Raw genomic sequence first — 19024 nt, forward strand, 5'->3', positions numbered from 1 at the left:
TACTCAATTAAGGTAGTATTTATTTTTTTCATCTGAAATCTGAATGAGTCTGAATTTGGCTAAAATCTGAATAATTTTGAATACATATATCCGAATGATATGTTTGTTTTTTCTTTTTTCAATATCTAAATATAAGTGTTAACTTGTTTGTTTTTCAAAAGAAAAACATCTTAAATATGATATTTTAATATAAATAACCTCATAAATATTAACAATACTTTTATTTATTAGATAAACACATGACAACTTATAAATAAATTATTTGATTAATAAAAAACTTGATAATTTTTATCTTAACAAAGTATGAAAAGTAAAATATATATCAAATACACATACTTTTCTACATTGACATATGATACTTATAATGTTATTTTTTTGTATATTATATTGATATTTTTTCTTGTTAATCATATAAGTCAATCAATAATTGTTTAATCATTGGAATTAAAATTAATGTATTAAATAAAATTCAAAATCTATTATAAAAATAGTAAATATAAATACAAAGAGATTGACCTATTATAAAATACATTCACCTAAAGTTCTATTATATTTAAAATTTTCATTGACCAAACAAAAAATAATAATAGTTGAATACACGTACAAAAAAAGGATAAATAAGAAATAATAAAAGGATAATTTATATAATAGAAATTAAATTTATCTAATAGGGTATTAATGAGAAAAAATATTAAAGTTCCATTCAGATGTTTTGCCGTTGAAGTAAAAATAAGAATATTTAACTTTTTCTATTCAGACCTAAACATCTTATAATCATATATAAGTAATAAGAAACAAACAAAATAAAATTGTAAATATCTAAAAAAAATTAAGATTCATACTTCAGTTAGAAAACAAATAATCCTTAAAACTTAAATATTGAGATATCTAACATTAGTTAAAGAATTTAAAATTTACGTTACACAACTCAAAAGAATTTAGAAAGACTATAGGTCTTTGTCATGTTTAAAAATGACTTGATATTTATTATCCTTCATGTTTACTTATTATTGGAGATCTAACACCCAACAACATCATCATAATACTAATTAGTTAGAATACTCCTTAATTATTGTTTCTTCCCTTGATATCTACCCATGCTTTTGGGTTGTGTATCAATTAAGGCAATATAGTAATATGGCTATGTAACGATTAATGTAGGGTGCATTTGAGATTGATGTTGGACAGCTGTAGCTTAAAACTATAGCACTAAAGTGTTTGGTAAACAATAGCTGTTGTAGTTCAAAAGACATGTTGATATAATTTTTCACTTGTCTAATGAAAAATCTATTATATCTTTAATAATTTTATCAAAATTATTATTTAAAATTTATATTTACTATATATTGCTAACTTTTGTTTCATACTTACAGCTTTTTTTCCATAGCAATTATAGCTTAAAAGATACAACACCTCAATTCTAAACGCACTCGTAATTTAGTAATACGGGATGCTGTGTAGGGTAAAAACATAATTTAAAACAAATAAAACCATATCACTTGGAAATTTAACAATTGGCACCATAGTCTCCTACTAATCTATCGTCATTGTTGCCGACGCCGATTTTGCTTGAGGTTCCCTCTAATTATTTTCCAAGAGTATATGAGAAAATGAAATATTTCTTTCTCTATTGACCTAAGACAACAAAATTAGATCTAGTAATTTGTGGATTGTACGGTAAATATTCTAATGGATCTTTTTTTTTCATCCAACGCTGACATTTGTTCTCTCTAACTTTTATGGATCCGACTTAGATGTTAATGCCTTTTAAAAGTTAAAAGTTGAAAAAAAGCACAAAAATTGAGATGCGAAATGACATTAGATTCTTATTAAATAAGGTTGAATCTTAATTTTAAAACGATGTATTTTAAAATTAAATCCAGTAATTTGTGCATTGTACGGTAAATATTCTTAGGGATCTTCATTTTTCATCCAATGGTTGAGATTTATTTTCTCTAATTTTTATGGATCTGACTTAGATGTTAATACCTGTTAAAGGTTCAAAGTTGAAAAGAAGCACAAAAATTGAGATGTAAAATGGCATTAGATTCTTATTACATAAGGCTGAATCTTACTTTTAAAACTATGTAGTTGAATCTTAATTACCTATGTATTATAACCACCTACACTTTCTTAGCTAATTTGCATACTTTCTTGCCAATTTTTATGTTTTCTTTTGCTTCTTCAATTCCTGTGCTTCATTTTCTACAAAGAAAAAGTGTGCTTCGGAAGTTTTGGGCTATCAGATGAAAAAAAAAAAAAAAAGGCAATGAAGAATTCGAACAAGAATTTTACTTGGACAAAGTATTCCCTATTAAAAACTAGATCTATGTTATTTAAGTTACCTGAGGCGAATTTCTGGTGATCTAAGAAGAAGTAGCTTAAAGAAGAACCAGCAAAGAGAACCGGAGGTGCTTGCATGCATAAGAACCAGCGATAGTTCGCTTGTAAATGTTATGTTCATCAAAACAAATTTTCAGACTCTCAGGGAATCAAGAGCTAAAGAGAACAAGCTTGGTCCGATTCTAGAATTCTCTACGACATTCTACAACTTATATATGTCTAGACAATTCCACACTTGCATAACTAGACTTATCTAGAACTTAGGAGATTTTTAGGCGTGAAAAAAAAAAAAAACACCAGTTAAATTAAAAAGAACAATGATTAAAAAAAAAGAAGGGTTTTTATTTATTTATTTAAATATGCCTCATTTATCCTTAAATATCAAATCTATACCCCATTACATATACATATACCTCATGAAAGTGTAAAAAGTCAAAAATAACGTAAAAAAACCATCCATCTACATTTTCTTTCTCTCTCATGACTTCTACATAATAACATAACTAAAGTCGAGTATACTCAACTTTTTACCTGACTTAATTAAAAGAAAATTTTTCATTTCAATTTAAGTCGAGTATTCTCAATCAGCTACCGAACTTTAATGAAAAGTCGAGAATTTTTGCTGAATGAATGTTGGGCAAGGTTAAATTAAGGTCGAGTATTCTCGACTCTTTACTCGACTTACTTGAAAAAGTCGATAATTTTTCAGATAATTTTTTATTTCAATTAAAGTCGAGTATTCTCGACTATTTACATAACTTCGAGAATATAGTTTCACTTTTATAAGGATTTAGTTGTGGTTATTTTTGTAATTTCTCTAGTTTTTTGAAGTATATATGTATAAAATTTAATAGTGTTATAATTTAAGGCATATATTAAGTATTTTGGAGGAAATGAGGTATATCTCACACAATTCTCCCAAAAAGAATCATGCTAAACTAGATCTCAAAATAATCATAGCTTTAACTTTAACTTGATGCAAGATAAAGTCACAATGTAAGATGTTAGTGCCTTCAACAAGTCGCTGTAGTCCTACCTTCACTGCTTAACCAGTATTTCTCTTTAAAAGTAAAATACATCTTTTAAAGTGCTTATCTGTGTCCACCTTAGTAAACAAGCTTGCTTATGTGAATGAACTTTAATTTTTAAGAGGATAAATCATGGTCAGGTCAGCCAACCTTCTGACATAGCGTATGGCTTACAATAATCGCTGCAATGTTTTTGTTAATTCTTTGATGATTGTTAAGAGGCTTTTGGGGATTCAATAGTGAGCATTTGTTCCTCTTCGCCCTTATCTGGTCATACATTGTGAAGCTAATGTACTCGCTAATATCCAAACATAAGACATGTTTTCCTCATTCCAAGTTTTTAGTAAAAACTTTCTACTCATTCGTATACTTTAGATTATCAAACTTAAAGCCATTTAGCCTGCACAATACAAGAGAAATCAATATTATTTTAATGTCTTGTATGATATGAAACCAACAACTGCCAATGCACACACTTAACCTTCCCTAGCCAATGCCCCCAACAACTTTCCAGCTCCTCCGAACCCTTTGCTTCTTTTTTCTAGAAACAAAAAGCGTGCCACGGAAGCTCCAAGCCAGCTGACCAAATGGAGAAAAGAAAATGGGAGAATTCAAGCACGAATTCCATATGGAAAAAAACTCTAAACCTTGCCGCGTGGAGAAAAAATAACGCTAATGGCAGCGACCAAACTGAATAAATTTGGCAAACAAACCCAAAAGTGTTGCGCTTTCAGTGTCTTAGCCAATCATTGAATTTGACATTACTTTGAACTAGTTATCACAAAGAGACTGCTGTTGGAGTCACAACTAGAACAAAGAATCATGAAAACAGTTGATGACGCACGAGCTGCGCTGCATCATGTATAGCCACTGTGGGCCTTGTGGCTATAAGAGAAAGAAAAATAAATCACAAACTATGGTAGTGGAAGAAAATAGACAACAGCGAGATAAGACTCGATAAACTTCTATCAAAAAGATTTATAACGTAATATTAAAAAGAAAAAGAAAAAGAAAAACAACAGGACATAAACACAATGGAATAATAACATCTGGATCCATAGAGATTTTCAGGACCCTCATGGAAGGAAAATCGATAAAGAAAATATGAGATAGAAGGAAGGGTAATTTGTTCTTTTTTAAAGGTTTTTTTATGCCTCCTTTTTATATAGAGAAACTCTAAAATCCTTTTGCTAGTATAATTTGAATTGGACACTCATTTTCCTTATTTAATTTGAATTAGTTATTCATATGTCTCATAATTTAATTCAACTTAAATAATCCAAATTGCATCTAGATTTGACTTATTTAACTCTAATTCTTAATTAAATCAAACACAATACTAATTTTAAATCAAATATAAAGGGATTGCTCTCACTTTCCTCTAATGTGGGACATTAGTATTTTGAAATACCAATAAAACTCCAACATATTGTAATATACAAATGAAACTGGCAAAAAAAACTTGAAATCGTAAGCATTAAACATGAAATCAACTCCATCAAAGATGAAATTGTTGTTTATTTGGAATCGATCAACATTAACGTGCAATAATTACTAGTTTACTTGACACATTTTATCATTGACTTGAAACCAATTTAATGGATACTTGAAACAAGATCATTCAATATGCAACAAAAATAATTAAAGATGGCATTAATTCTATCAAGAAACATGAGACTATTAACATGTAGCAATGGTAGTTATTCATGAAACTAACACCATTATTTTGAATCTATATAATTTGTACATGAAACTAAAACCAATGCACCAAGTTCAACTCGACTGTAGCTCGCTTCTTTTTGGGTGTGAAGCGATGTCAAACCAAAATATTCAGTAAGCATGAGCTCTCCCTGGAAAGGAGATGATCTAGCCGCACTGGATGTTGAACTATGAACATTAAACATGAAACTAATGGTAATTTGAAATTACTTACCATCAAACAAGAGAATATTAGTCATTGAACATGAAACCTCTTAGAGCACACTTGAGTCGTTTTGAAAAATTAACCATTAATCTTGAATAGTCAGCCATCAAACATGAAACCAATGCTATCTAAAAGTTTGTGCAATAAATATGAAACATAAGATTATAAACTTGCAATCATATAAGTCATGAAAATCATAGTATAATAAATATGAAACACTTACTATTAATATTGATGTAAGAACCATTAAACATAAAACTAATGTTAAAAAATTACTACAGTAAACATGAAATTTATGATCATAAACCTACAATAATATAATTAATTATATTCAAGTATAATGAATATGGAAACAATCCCATCAAACCTAAAATTACTATCATTGAATATGAAACTAATTTTTTATTATTATATTATTTTATATTCTTTTTATTTGATTAAATTTAATTATTATATAAGTATAATACACACACACACAAATATTATAATATTATTGTATTCATTTAGGGACAACCGATTGCTCCAATTTGCTTTTCTAATTTCATAATGTTTGGTAGTCACTTGGCAGCCAAACAATTAAAGAGCTCTTTTTATTATTTTTATACTTTGCATTCCCCCAAGAATGGGGTGCAGCAAAACCATACTCCCTCAAAAATGGGGAGCATGAATTATTCTTCACCGAGAATGGAGAACAGCAGAACCATGTTTTCCTAAGAATGGGGAGTAGGAATTATGCTCCCCCAAGAATGAGGAGTAGCAAAACCATACTCCTCCAAAAATGGGGAGCATGAATTATACTCTCTCAGGAATGGGGAGTAACAGAACCACGGCCCCCAAGAATGGGGGGCATGAATTATGCTCCCCCAAGAATGTGGAGTAGGAATTATGCTTCCCAGTAGAGCATGGTCTCCAGAAATAGGCTCAGGAGAGGAGGATGGCAAAAGTCATGGGTCCATGGAGCCCTTGACTTAGTTCTAGATTATGGAGCACATCAGAAAAGCCAAGTCCAAATAAACGAGTTATCGTCGAATCAAGCCCAGCAAAATAAAAGTCGATAATAGAAGGATATTACTTGGTCCAGAAGCAAATTAAATAGAGTTTGACACGGATACAACCTATGAAAAGGTAGAAATATTTTGTAATTAAAATCCTAGAGGATAGAAGAGAGTTACATAGAGTTTAAGTTAGAAAATAACTTTAAGGCTATAAAAGTAGAGGCCTCTCATAGTGTAAGGCATCGAAAAAAAAATATATAGTAAAGAGAAGGAGAGTTGAGTTATAAGTGTGATCTTAATAAAATATTTATCTTTTTCAGCCTATCGACGTAGGCCAAAAGCCGAACCACGTTAACTCTCTGTATCTTTTATTATATCGCCCCCATATAAATTAATTCTCTAGTTAACCAAAAATTTGCATCAACAGCATTTATCCGATACACACATGTATAGTTGCGAAGGCTCTCTTATAACATCTAAGTTGGGTACATAAGATCAAATTTGTAATAAATAGAGTTAATGCTATCTTATTTAAGTTCTGTTTGGAATTAAGGTGCTGTACCTTTTAAGTTATAGCGGCTGTGAAAAAAATTATAATTATGAAATAAAAATTAATAATTTGTAGTAAATATAAATTTTAAATAATAATTTTGACAAAATTATTAAAAATATAATAAATTTTTATTGATACAGGTTAAAAACTATTTCAACATATCTTATAAGTTATAGCAGATAGTGTTTACCAAACACTTTAATATTGTATTTTTTAAGTTACAACTGCTCAATTTCAATTCGAAACACACTCTTAGTGTGTCAAATCATTTATCCTAAAATTTTAAAGAATTTGTAGGAAACAAAATTAATCTTTATATTCTTAGGCATCATTTAACGCACACTTGAGTCCTTGCGTGACCTATCGTATATATTATTGAGGGTCCGCCTATGTTGCAACAGTTGCAACATACAACAACTTTTGTCATTTTGTGTTTGATTACACTACACTACCTTATATTTTCTGCAAAATTCAATAGCCACTAAACGTAACAAACTTTTACATATAAGTCCATTTTTGGAATAAAATGACATTTGAAAAGAATTTTAATTTATTATTATTATTATTAATATCATTATTATTATATAAGATTATTTCTATTAAATTTTATTATTTTTATTTATTTTAATTATTATTATTTATGATTATTACTGTCATTATTATTATTAAAATTTATTTCTTTTATTATTTTAATTGTTATTATACTGTAATTAATTCATTAATATTAATATTTATCTTGTTATTATTAAAATTATTTTTATTAAAATATATTAACTTTATTATTTTAATTATTATTAATTATTGTTGTTATTACTATTATTATTAAAACTTATTAATAATTTTTATTATTATCATTATTAATATTATTATTTCAGTTAATTTTGTTGTTATTATTGTTATTGTTAAATTTTTTAATTTTTTGTTTTAATTAACATTATTGTCATAATTATTATTTTTAGTTTTATTATTATTATTGTTTAATTATAATATATACAAATAATATTAGGGACACAATTAACAAATGGCATTTTAATAACTTATAATAGTCTATTTCAATTATAAAATAAAGTAAACACATAAATGAGAATGTTGTTCATTCCGATTCCTATTCCTATAGCTCAAGTAAATAACTTATTTTAATTCAAATTCCTTATTACAATTCTAGCTCATTTCAATTCTTATTTAATAAACGCACCATTAGAATGTGTTTAGAACATAATATTGTATATTGTTATAATATTATTCACATTAATTTATTACTTACCTATGTTTGGAAGTTTTAAAAGTTAGATTGTAGCCAATTATATAATTCACTACAGTGTGCTAACTTTTGTCTTAATTGAAACATTAAATATATTTAAATTATATTTTTATTTTTACTATGATAATTATAATATTACAAATATATTATATTATATTATATTTATATATTAATAATTAATATAAAAATAATAATTAATATATAATTATTAATAAATTTAAATAATGAGAGTAGATCTAAAAATGATAGTAATAATTAATAAATTACGAAATATTTATGAATTTGTGGAATAAATAAACGAGTATTAAACCATGCATTGTAATTGCCTAATATCAATAATAAAAGTCCTCTTAAATTTCATACTTATTCCTTATTCATATCATTTAACAACTAATCTAATAAATAAAATAATAATAATTATATTTTTTCCGGACATTTCAAAACATAAGAGGGATTGCAATGAAAAAAACTAAAATAAATACACCCTGCCGTTGGATTTGCTTTTACCATTCTTGCCCTTGGATCCAATGGTTAAATTACAAAATGACAAAAGTAGTGGTATGTTGCAACTGTTGCAACATAGGCGGCTCCTATTATTGATCAATTTCGCTTTTTTAATTTAATTTACTATTTTTGAATACTAAAATAGTTCATTTCACCAAACGACATGACAACAAACAATGCGCACGCTTTTGCGCAACTAACTCACTTAACGCCGTCAAAGTACACGTCATATAGCTTTGACAAAGATTGGAATATTCTTTTATGAACCGCATCAGAAGTCGGTACGAACAGAAAAAATCCAGTTAGCCTAACTTAACGGCGTGATTGAACCTAAAAAAGAACAAATCCAGTACGACAAGTCGTACTGGCGAGTAGGTGATGAGCGGACCACGCAACGAAGATTATTATTATTATTATTATTTAAATTAAGGCTGAAAAAACGACAACAAATAATGTAATTTACTAGAATAGACATGATGATGGTGTGACTGTTGTATATATAGGTAGTGTAAGACTCTGCTCGTTTATCCAATCTGTTTCCCTTTCGCCCTTTCCTTTTAGTTTCTTCAATTCCACTAAGCACTTACTGCACCCTGCTGGTGGCTACAGCGTCGCTTTTGCTAGAAAAGTGATTTTACTTGTATGGCAGCTAATTCGAAGAGCACTCGAGAGATCGCTACCTTGGGGAAACGACTGGCTAACCATATCTTCAAGCGCGATCCTTCTGCCACTGCCAGGTTTGTCCTTAATTATTGTAGATTCTTCTGCTACGATTTCAGAATCAATTTTTATATGATCTGATCTCAGCCGTTGATCAGTCATACTTTTTTTTTACTTAAAAAAAAAAAAACATTGTTTAGGCTTTTGAGAATCATTCATCGCTCACTCATCCAATTTACGTCTTTAGATAGTAGATATTGCTAGTGTTTGTGGATGGAGTTTTGGACGGTAGCCCTTCTGCCATTGTGTATTTTTGTGCCGTACGCAGGTTGCTGCTGCTGTTGTTGTTGGTTTGTAAAAACGACAGACTAGCACACCCAATAGTAATATGACATTTGTCCATTTTGGGTATTTTGGTGATTTACTCATTCGTTTCTCTCTTTTGACAAACTGAAAAAAGCCCAAATTTAATTTTCTGTTTTTATAAAGTAAGCGACCAATATGCTGGGACTATTTTTTTTTTTTATAACTTACCGAGGGTTTCTTGACTTTCTTCTAGATTTTGGACTAGAAATCTTTGATCTAGATGCTACGTGATTTTTCAGAAAGATCCAAGTTTTGGGTCAATTTGAAAAAATCTAAGTTTTGAATCAATTTTCTAATTTATTTTTGTGCTGACTAATTGTGATCTCACCTTCCGACTATACAATAGACTAAATGTAAAAGATTTAGCTACTAATTTTTATGATTACAATAAATGAACTCGTAAACTTGATTCAATGTTAAATTCTCATGTAAATGAGAAAAATATCTGAATTTTATATCATTTGGAAAGAAAAGAATGGAAGATGATGTGTAATAAAAAAACTGTTAATTGATAATCGGGAGATGGAACAAAGTATGTAGGGTCGGTTGTGAGTCCTTATCTGGTTCAGTCATATGCTGATCACGTGAAAAACACGCTTATTGGGTTTGGGCATTGAGAATTGAGAATTGAGAATTAAGAAATGAGAAGAATTTACCGAAACAGATCAGCTCCCAACTCAATTCCACGTGGTCTGCACCCAAACCGATGCTACTCTTTCTAATTTAATGTCAGTGCTCTCTGGGGAATTTACAAAGTTGCCCCCGTAAGTGTACAATCTTCTAGGTTATGACATGTTAAGGTGATATGTTCGACTAATCAAATTCTGCTTAGTGGAGTAGGTAGGCTAGGTAAATTTTTATTTTTTTATTTTGTCGACCTATTGTTTTAATGTTTATGGGACCTAAGAAATTAAAAATGGAATTTTTTTTTATAAAGTCTGCAGCTTTGTCAATTAATAGAGTTTAATTCACTTGACATAACACCTTAACAAGTTCAGTCCACACAAATTTTTATCATAAAATATGGGTGTAAATTATTTTCATAAACTTTTATTGGTGTTTAAAGAATTAGAGGTAAGTTTATTTTGGTTTGTATAAAATTTATAATGTAATTTGAAATGTGCTTGGTCATAATTAATTTTTTATGCTTTTGTGGAATTAGATGAATTTTTTTTGAAGTCTTTCCACTTCTAATAAATTCTTTGAGTTTAAATATTTATACAAATATATTTATGATTATCTCTTTTTAAACATAGGTGAGATACTTTCTGAACTACTTAGTATGCATCATTATTCATAAGCAAAAATATTTTCAGATGCTTTCATAAAATGTTTGATTGATTTATAGAAATAACTGTGACTAATTGATTTCTTAGCCATGTATCCATAGTAATAGGATTTGTGGGATATTTATTTAGATTTAATATTTGACTAGTTAAGGTTTCACACTATTAATGCCCCATTTGCCAAATATCTAATCTCAACTTGTTTGATTGCCAATGCTTTTAATCTTGGGCATCATAATTTATTTTGTGAGAATTATTACAATTGACTATAAAATCTTTTTAGACTTGATAATTTATGGTGATTTTTCTGCAGGAGATTTGGGCACACATCAGCATATGACAAGAACGTTGATGAACAGGTACGGCCTAGTGTTGTTCCGGATGATGTGATCGAGCCCCAGTCTGAGAAATACTGGGAGCCAAACCCACAAACCGGAGTGTTTGGACCTGCCAGTGGCACTGAGGCTGCAGGCACGGAAGGTGGCTTTCACTCCTCGCCTGCAAATGGTCGCGACGAATCTGTCTTGGAGGAGAAAGCCTGGTTCCGCCCCACAAGTCTGGAAGACTTGGAGAAGCCTAACCATACTTAAAGCACCACGACTCGTCTCGTGTGCCTGGTCTACTATTCTACTACTAATTATAATAAAAGTGCAGTTGAATATTACCGTTGATGTTCAATATATTGTTGGTTTCAGAGATGTTATTTGCGAACTTATAGCATTTCTATGGGCATTGTAATGTTTTGTTGATATGTGCAAACTCATGACTTTTGGAAGCTAAACATGGTAATGCATTAATGTAACCGTGTGGGATGCGTCTTTTGAGTTTGAGATATTTTGCTCTAAAATACTTTTCTTGTTATTCTAGTGATGGTTGGTATCTTCAAATCGTTTATTTCTATGGTTTCGATTTACTATTACTTTTCCTGAAAAGATGATGATAGGAGACTTTGACCAACTAGCAAAAGGAGCCCAAAAATGGTAAAATTAGAATGGCAAATAGTCATTGTTGTGAATGGCTATCAAACACTCCCATTTAACAGTCACTATGTAATATCATATCATAAATAAATTTGCTTGGGACTTTGAAGAATAGCTAGATGAAGATTGAATCCCATTTCGGTATTTTAAAAAACATATTTTGATTTCATGATTTGCTCCATTATCTTTGGCAATGCATACCTTTCGGTTCAAGTCTTTGAAGTCGGCAAAGCTAGTTCGTGGACATTTTTTTATGATACAAGATTACGAGCAGCATATGGAAATGTGGAGCTCATGAAGAGAATAACCAATTATGTTTTCTTTCATTCATATTCCCGGTCCCGCACTTCTTGGTAAATGGCAATAAAGTAAAATATAGGTGGCGGAAGCTGGCTTTCAGGGTAAAAGAAAACAAGAGGGCTACTTTGTCCGGAATTCACCTGGGCAAGCCGAATAACCTTGACAAAAAAGGGAAAGCAAAAGGGTCTTAAATTTCCACAACTACGAGTTTGGTGTGCTGAAACAGACACACGCTGCCATACATTTCCCTTGCTTCATACGCATCGAAACACAGATGACTACCATATATTTCCCATGTTTCATATGCAATGTTCAATTAACGCAGTCCTAAAATTCTGAATAAAAGCGTCATCAATGAACTATGACGATGCTCTAGGAAAAATATAATATTTCTTGAAGAAGATTTTGGACAATTATCCATGCATACACAGATCTAAACTCTTCCTGAAACAATTTTTTCCTAAAAGCAACTGGGTGACTATCCATAATGTGCATGAAATTTTAAACAAGAATAGAAAATATCAGAATCAACTAGTCCAAAGAGAGATGCCCTTACTTTAAATTTATAAAAGGTGTCCAACGTGAATATATTCCATTTCCCTAGCTTAATCTGCAACCACCAGTAATGATAAAGAGAAACAGGCTTCCTCAATAATACAGAAAGAATTAATCATCTGAAAAGTCAGTAACTTTCAAGAGGCAAACACACAATATACATATATGTGTGTGTGTGTGTGTAATCACCTTTAATATATTATCCAATTCAAGTCTAGATTGTGAAATGCTATAAAACATAAGGAAATAGAATAAGATGAACACAAAGGTGTCGTCATAATGTCTCTTTGTTGACAACAGCCATATATATGTATTAAAGAATTGAAATACACTACGGTTTCAAATCTGCTTTTTCACTAAAAAAAGAGTTGCTCTAACATATTTCAATCTAGATAAAGGATGTATTTTTATAACTCTTATGACATCCTTCACTTGTTACTCTTTCATGTTAACCAAGCTAGTGAAGAAACGTAAACCGAATTACCCAGAGGAATGTCTGAACATGATAACAGTCCATGGAGTGCCCGAAGTAATACAACTGAAAGGTGTGTCTTTAATTATCAGTACAATAGGACTAGGAATTTTGACAATGAAAATGATATAGGTCTAGTGAAATTTCTCTATGTTGCCATTTTAGGAAAAACAACATGAAGAATAAATAAGATCCGATAATATCAAAAACTGATGATTAACATACCTAGTCCATGCAGTCAGGACTTAAGAGCATTCAAGGAACCTATTTTTGCAGTTTCCCTGATTCCTACACTTGACCTACTATATTTATATTGTAGTGTAAAACATTGGTCTTCTGAAATACTCTGACTCATAAACTGAGAGCTCCTACCAGTAATTAGCTCTTCTCCGGGGGGCAGCCAAATAGTCGCAATTTTATTTTCTGCTTCCAACTGCTAATACATTATTCTTTTGAGTCAAAAAATTCTCATAACTTGAAACATCTTCCAATAAGCAACCAAATCTATGCAAAAAACTCAGTCAAGTAAGATACTTCCAATCCCATTTCCCAAATAGTAAAAGTTAGAATTCAATTTCTTGGCAAATGCAAATTCAGATAGCGGAAGAACTTTGTACTAGAAACTTAAGAAGTTTCTCATCTTAAAGCATACTCAATTTCATCCACTGAATTTTTCACCAGTTGAAAAACTCCTCTGCCATTGTGGAACAATAATCAATTTCCTCTGTATTCTAATCCCTGTATCAGAGACAAATAATCAAAATAACAAGCTGCTCTCTCTCTACAAATTCATCTGCATGTCTTACCCTATTCAGCAATCTCACTTGTCCAAACAGCAAAAACTATTTAGAGATGATCATGAACAAAACTGCTGCTGTCATTATAGAATTCCTGGATTGATTTTCCAACGACACAAACTCCAGCATTCCTATCAGAACCATGTTTGCCAGATTTTCAAAATTGAAAAGAGAACCAATCAGGTAAAGCCATTCCAGTCCAGGAAACGAGGATGTTACCAGCAAGGAGCAAGCAAGGAACTCATTTAGCTAAAGCAATATGATTCTGGATTCCTGAAAGGATTATCATCATACAGAATATTATCAGGTAGGATTTAGGTTACAAAGCAGAACAACACATGGAACACAAATATTTCCAATCTTTGCTTACAACGTCTCTGCTCAAGGACCACTAATGCCGATTGTAAAATCTGCCTGGCCTTCCTATCTGGAGTGCATCCAGAAGATTCCATTTGTTTGTATATTTCAGGTACCTGGAAAGGAAACAACTAGCATGTGAACAAATGAGTCCCTTAAGTTTATCACAAAACGTATCTAACTTTCTTTTGCCATGTGAGTAAATGAATTCAAATCAAATCAGGAGAATTGAACACCTTATGGAACTTCTTTGCTCTAATAAATGCTTTCATAAGCGTACTGTATGTCACCAAATCAGGACTAATACCCTTCAGAGACACCAGAATACTATCATTAGAAACTGAGTGAAGAAGCATATGTCAAAATTATGAAGAAATCAAACATAACTGTGTTATTTGAACTTGATTGTTATTCATTTGATGAATAGAAGGCTTACAATATCTTTCATAAGGTGATAAACGGATAGTGCTTCCTTATATTTCCCTGCAACTCCAAATGCATTAATCAACACATTCAGCATTACCAGATTTGGCTCGATTCCTTCTGGTTCCATGAGCTGAAGTACCTTAACTGTCTGTTCACACAATCCCTGTATACAAAGAACACTTTCATACTATTCAACAGAATATTTTTTTTTAAAAAAAAGAGAACACTTTCATGAGAATGTTAAGCTTAAGGTTTCACAAGTATGTTGATTTAGGTAAATCCACTAAGTTGAAAGTGAAGTAAAAGTTGCATACTATTATCACATCAATTTTAAATAGAATGTTCCTGATCAGTTTATAGTAACAGATTATTAATTGCTACCAGAGGCTGTGAATTTCAAGTCATTTTCAGTTTACCATCTCTGATAGTCCTCTCCAAAGAAGAACAAGCTAGCCTGCTTTTCTAAGTATTGTCGTCACAATTTTTATTCCCAAAACTGTTCAAATTACTTGATCCTCTATTAAGTCCTTAGACAATCTCTAACCCGATAATAACAACACCATGGAACCCTAAGCCCCCACATAATTTTGCTAACTTTCAACCATCTATTGACTAATTAAATTCATGCTTACTCTTCTGCTTAGCTACTGCTATCAATATTGTAACTACTAATCTGATATAGCTCCAATACCAAATTCATATAGAACCAACAGATGAAAGAAAAGAGACAGAGAAGAAAAGGTTGAAAAATCAGAGAAATTGAAAGGGGAAATAAATTTATTCCAATAATCAATAATTTATCCAAAAGATTGAATCAAAAGAGAAACATAAGGGCCTATTTATGGAGGCCATAAAACTAAGCAAAAGAGAACTAAAACTACAAATATAATAAGCAACTAAAATAAGGAAAATAAACATGACTACGAAACTAACCTAGCTTGGCCTACAGACGATCACTTTACAATGTCTCAATTTTCACCATTAAACAATTTCCTTTCGCACTAGAAATTAATCTCCGATCTCTAACCTTAGTTCCCAAATCCCCCAGTGTTGCATCAAGCATAAATAATGGATGTGGTAAGGCTTGCATTTCATCATCATAATGACACACAAAGTTTGAACCAAGTATTGTTGTGATTTGTTTTCCCCTTATTTGATACAAGAAGACTAATGATGCAAAAAAGAACGAACATACACAAAAAAAGGATAAAACAGAAGCAAAAAGAAGACTTCCAACTAATAGAGGGAGAGAGTCATGGAGAAAAAGTAGCAGAGGATAAAGAAGAGAATAAGGATAGAACCAAAAACCAATGAAGAAGAGAAGAAAGGGAAATAGAGGAAGGAGCTAGTGGCAGCAAAAAGACGAAGCTCTTCAAATATTCTGAAAAATCACTCACTCTTCGTCTTCCTATAACACAATAAAGCTGATTAATAGAGTTTGCACATCGTGCAGAAGAAAAAAATTTCTCTTACCATGGTAAAACATTGAAAGCTATCTACTAAAGATATTGAAGATAATCTTAACATCAAATTCACAATACATTTGCAGTGCAGGTATATTGACCCCAATAAACCTAAAGACTTAATCAACCGATTATGAATCCCAAACCTAACAACCTTGAAGAAAATGTTCATCCACCTAATTGTTTCAGTCCTAATTATTTCTGGTGTGCCCTACTCATTACAGAAATGTAAAAATAATTTAAAAACAAAAGGAATTCTTTTAACTATTGAGTGCTTTAAAAAAATGACATCTTAACTATTGATTGTTTTAAAAATGACATCAATAAGTAACAATGTTTATAGTAGATCTAATAGCTTAAAAGTTAAAACAATGAAAAAGGTACTTTTCGATAAAAATGCAACTAAATAATTATATTGATCAATCTAAGACATAAAACTGTTATCTCGCAACTTGCAAGTGACTTAGTTGATGGCTAAAATAATGGTGAGGCCTGCACAGAGTAATGGGACAATTAATAAGTATAATTTTTATGGTTTATCCTAGTATATCATAAGTTGTCGCGTGATCTTTCAGTCTGCCTAATTTGCATTATACTAATAATTCCAGTCCATTTCTGAACAAGAATAATATGCCATACATGTGTAAACTAAAACACAAAGATCAGAAGCTAATAATTAACTGGTACTGTAACTTAAATTTAATATATGACAAATGAAGACTAGAAGCTTAAAGTTAGATGATAAAGTGGAACTGCACCTGCTGAGCATAAGCATTTGCTAAGATGCAAAACATGCTCCCCGATGGTTGAAGACCTTCCAACTTCAGAGCAGCTATGCACTCTTCAGGATCACGAAATCTCCCATACTGCCCATAAATATCAACCAAAATAGCATAAATGGCCCCAATTTTTCCATGCCCCCTATCCTTCATATTCTCAAAATTTTTCTTTATCACATCCCACTTCCCCAGCTCTCCTAAACAGCTAATGATAGTAATAAAAATTTTTGGATCAGGATAAAAACCTTGTTCCTGCATTTGTGTAAACAACTCAAGTGCCTTAGCAACATCTCCAGCCTTACAGTGCCACCGTATCAAAGAATTCCAAGTCACTATATCAGGCCTTATAGATTCTTGTCGCATTTTCTCAAATACTTCTAGTGCCTCGACCAACTCGCCATATTTCCCAAATGTATCAATAATACTGTTATAAATCTGCCTATCTAGCGACAAACCCATCTCTCTAATCTCTTCAACAATTCCTACAGCTTTCTTCCACATGCCATTGTCTCTATAAAGACCAATAACCTTACCATACACAAATGAGTTCAATTGAAACCCCTTGCTCCTCATCTCGTTGATTATCAACCATGTATCATCCAACCGCCCAGCATTCACATGATAATCTAATAGAATCTCGTATGTTTCTTGGTTTCTACAAATTCCCATATCTTCCATTACCATCAAAAGTCTACTCCCAAGTCCTAGAAGGCCTTTCTTCAAAAACCCTCTTAGCAAAATATTGTAAAATCTAAGTTTAGGGTTGAAGCCAAAGCAAACCATCTCTTGGAAAATGGCATCCGCTTCCAAAGTTCTACCAACACTTGCTAGAGCCTCAATCAATGAAGCGTAGGAAATCGAACTGGGATGAAAACCCAAAGCCTGCATTTGAGCAAGAAGAGCCATAGCCTCATCAATGTCACCAAGTTTGCAGCAATATTGAATTGACTTATTGTACGAATTGCCTGAAAATTCCTCTCCGGAATTAGAACCATCAGGGGACTTTATGCTTAAGTTCTTGTTGCCCAAACTATAAGCATAACCCTCTTTGACACATCTTCTCATACCAGAATGGCAAGATGAATTTAACTTGTGTCCTGCATGTTCTCTGCTACTGCTATGAGTCGAAAAAAACACCGAGAGAGGAGATGTGCCATGAATTGGTAAAAGTGAAATCGTCTTGAGATTGAACATGAGGATAGATTTTATTCTAAAGATTGTAGCTACTACTACAAACCCAGAACCACAAAACCTCAAATTTTGTCCTTAAACTAACAAGCAGTGGTGAAATTTGTTATTTTGTTTTGTTTGGAAGGCTGACCGTAATTAAGTAATTAATATAAAAAGAGATGGTGGAATCCGGTCATGTCAATGCCTTTGTTGCAACGAGAAGGTCCATCCCATTTATTTTCGAAAATGAAAAATTATTCAAGCTCAAAATTGACATGAATTGCAGTTTCTTCAAGTTCACATACCCTCTAAGCACGTGAAGATTTGGCTTCCGTAGAAGAGAAAACAGCAGAGCTAGAGTTTTCAGCGGCAACTTAGCATTAATTCTCACTGGTTACGGAGACAGTGGCGTTGGCAGTAGAGCCGGACGAGTTACGGATTTTGTAGTGGTGTCGGGGAGTAAATTTTGATAGCACAAGCAAGAAAGAGTCTTTGTACACAATAAAATAATTACGGAAGTAAAGGGGATTCGTTAAGATTAGACTGATTAAATGAAAAATAACATCCATTTTTTTATTTATTATTTTCTCCCCTCCACATCCTTTCTTTCTTTTGTTTTTTTTTTCCTGTCTTCGGTCTCTCAAGTTTCCCTTTGTTCTTTAATCTTTTTCTCTCTCGCTTTAACTCTTAAACCCTTTTACATTTGCAATTTCTCAAACAATCAGAAAAATAAAAAGAAAAATTTCAATTTGACAAAGCTTCAACATATGTTAATTAGGTGTGACATTCAATAATAATAAAAAAT

General features: G+C 31.4%; 2 protein-coding genes across 4 annotated transcripts; one reads left to right on the top strand and one right to left on the bottom strand.

Annotated features, from left to right (window-relative positions):
- The first annotated feature begins 9076 nt into the window (after positions 1–9076).
- On the top strand, positions 9077–11754 carry LOC18038427 (late embryogenesis abundant protein At5g17165). The gene is made up of 2 exons (XM_006428442.2): positions 9077–9345; positions 11234–11754. Exons 1-2 carry the CDS (start codon positions 9251–9253, stop codon positions 11508–11510), a joined length of 372 nt encoding a protein of 123 aa, XP_006428505.1. The 5' UTR covers positions 9077–9250; the 3' UTR covers positions 11511–11754.
- A 1524-nt stretch (positions 11755–13278) lies between these two features.
- On the bottom strand, positions 13279–18750 carry LOC18039838 (pentatricopeptide repeat-containing protein At5g42310, chloroplastic). Of its 3 annotated transcripts, none has more exons than XR_002904913.1 (6): positions 17029–18750; positions 14818–14970; positions 14618–14689; positions 14395–14497; positions 13453–14297; positions 13279–13293 (listed from the first exon to the last, which is right to left on the bottom strand). XR_002904913.1 is itself a non-coding variant. In XM_006428443.2 (5 exons), coding segments are annotated over exons 1-5 (1545 nt in total). In that variant the 5' UTR covers positions 18244–18750; the 3' UTR covers positions 13286–14295. The 3 variants fall into 3 exon arrangements, 1 of the variants encoding a protein (XP_006428506.1); XR_002904912.1 differs by having other exon boundaries at positions 13286–14155; positions 14244–14297; XM_006428443.2 differs by having other exon boundaries at positions 13286–14297.
- Between the last annotated feature and the right edge of the window lie 274 nt (positions 18751–19024).

The sequence above is a fragment of the Citrus clementina genome, unplaced genomic scaffold (assembly GCF_000493195.1).
Source record: "Citrus clementina cultivar Clemenules unplaced genomic scaffold, Citrus_clementina_v1.0 scaffold_6, whole genome shotgun sequence".
NCBI lineage: Eukaryota > Viridiplantae > Streptophyta > Magnoliopsida > Sapindales > Rutaceae > Citrus > Citrus x clementina.

Coding starts and splice junctions, on each gene's coding strand:
- LOC18038427 (XM_006428442.2), top strand. CDS start 9,251: ATGGCAGCTAATTCGAAGAGCACTCGAGAGATCGCTACCTTGGGGAAA. Junction 9,346..11,233: donor GATCCTTCTGCCACTGCCAG/GTTTGTCCTTAA, acceptor ATTTTTCTGCAG/GAGATTTGGGCACACATCAG.
- LOC18039838 (XM_006428443.2), bottom strand. CDS start 18,243: ATGTTCAATCTCAAGACGATTTCACTTTTACCAATTCATGGCACATCT. Junction 14,690..14,817: donor ATCACCTTATGAAAGATATT/GTAAGCCTTCTA, acceptor GTGTCTCTGAAG/GGTATTAGTCCTGATTTGGT. Junction 14,498..14,617: donor GAGCAAAGAAGTTCCATAAG/GTGTTCAATTCT, acceptor TTTCCTTTCCAG/GTACCTGAAATATACAAACA.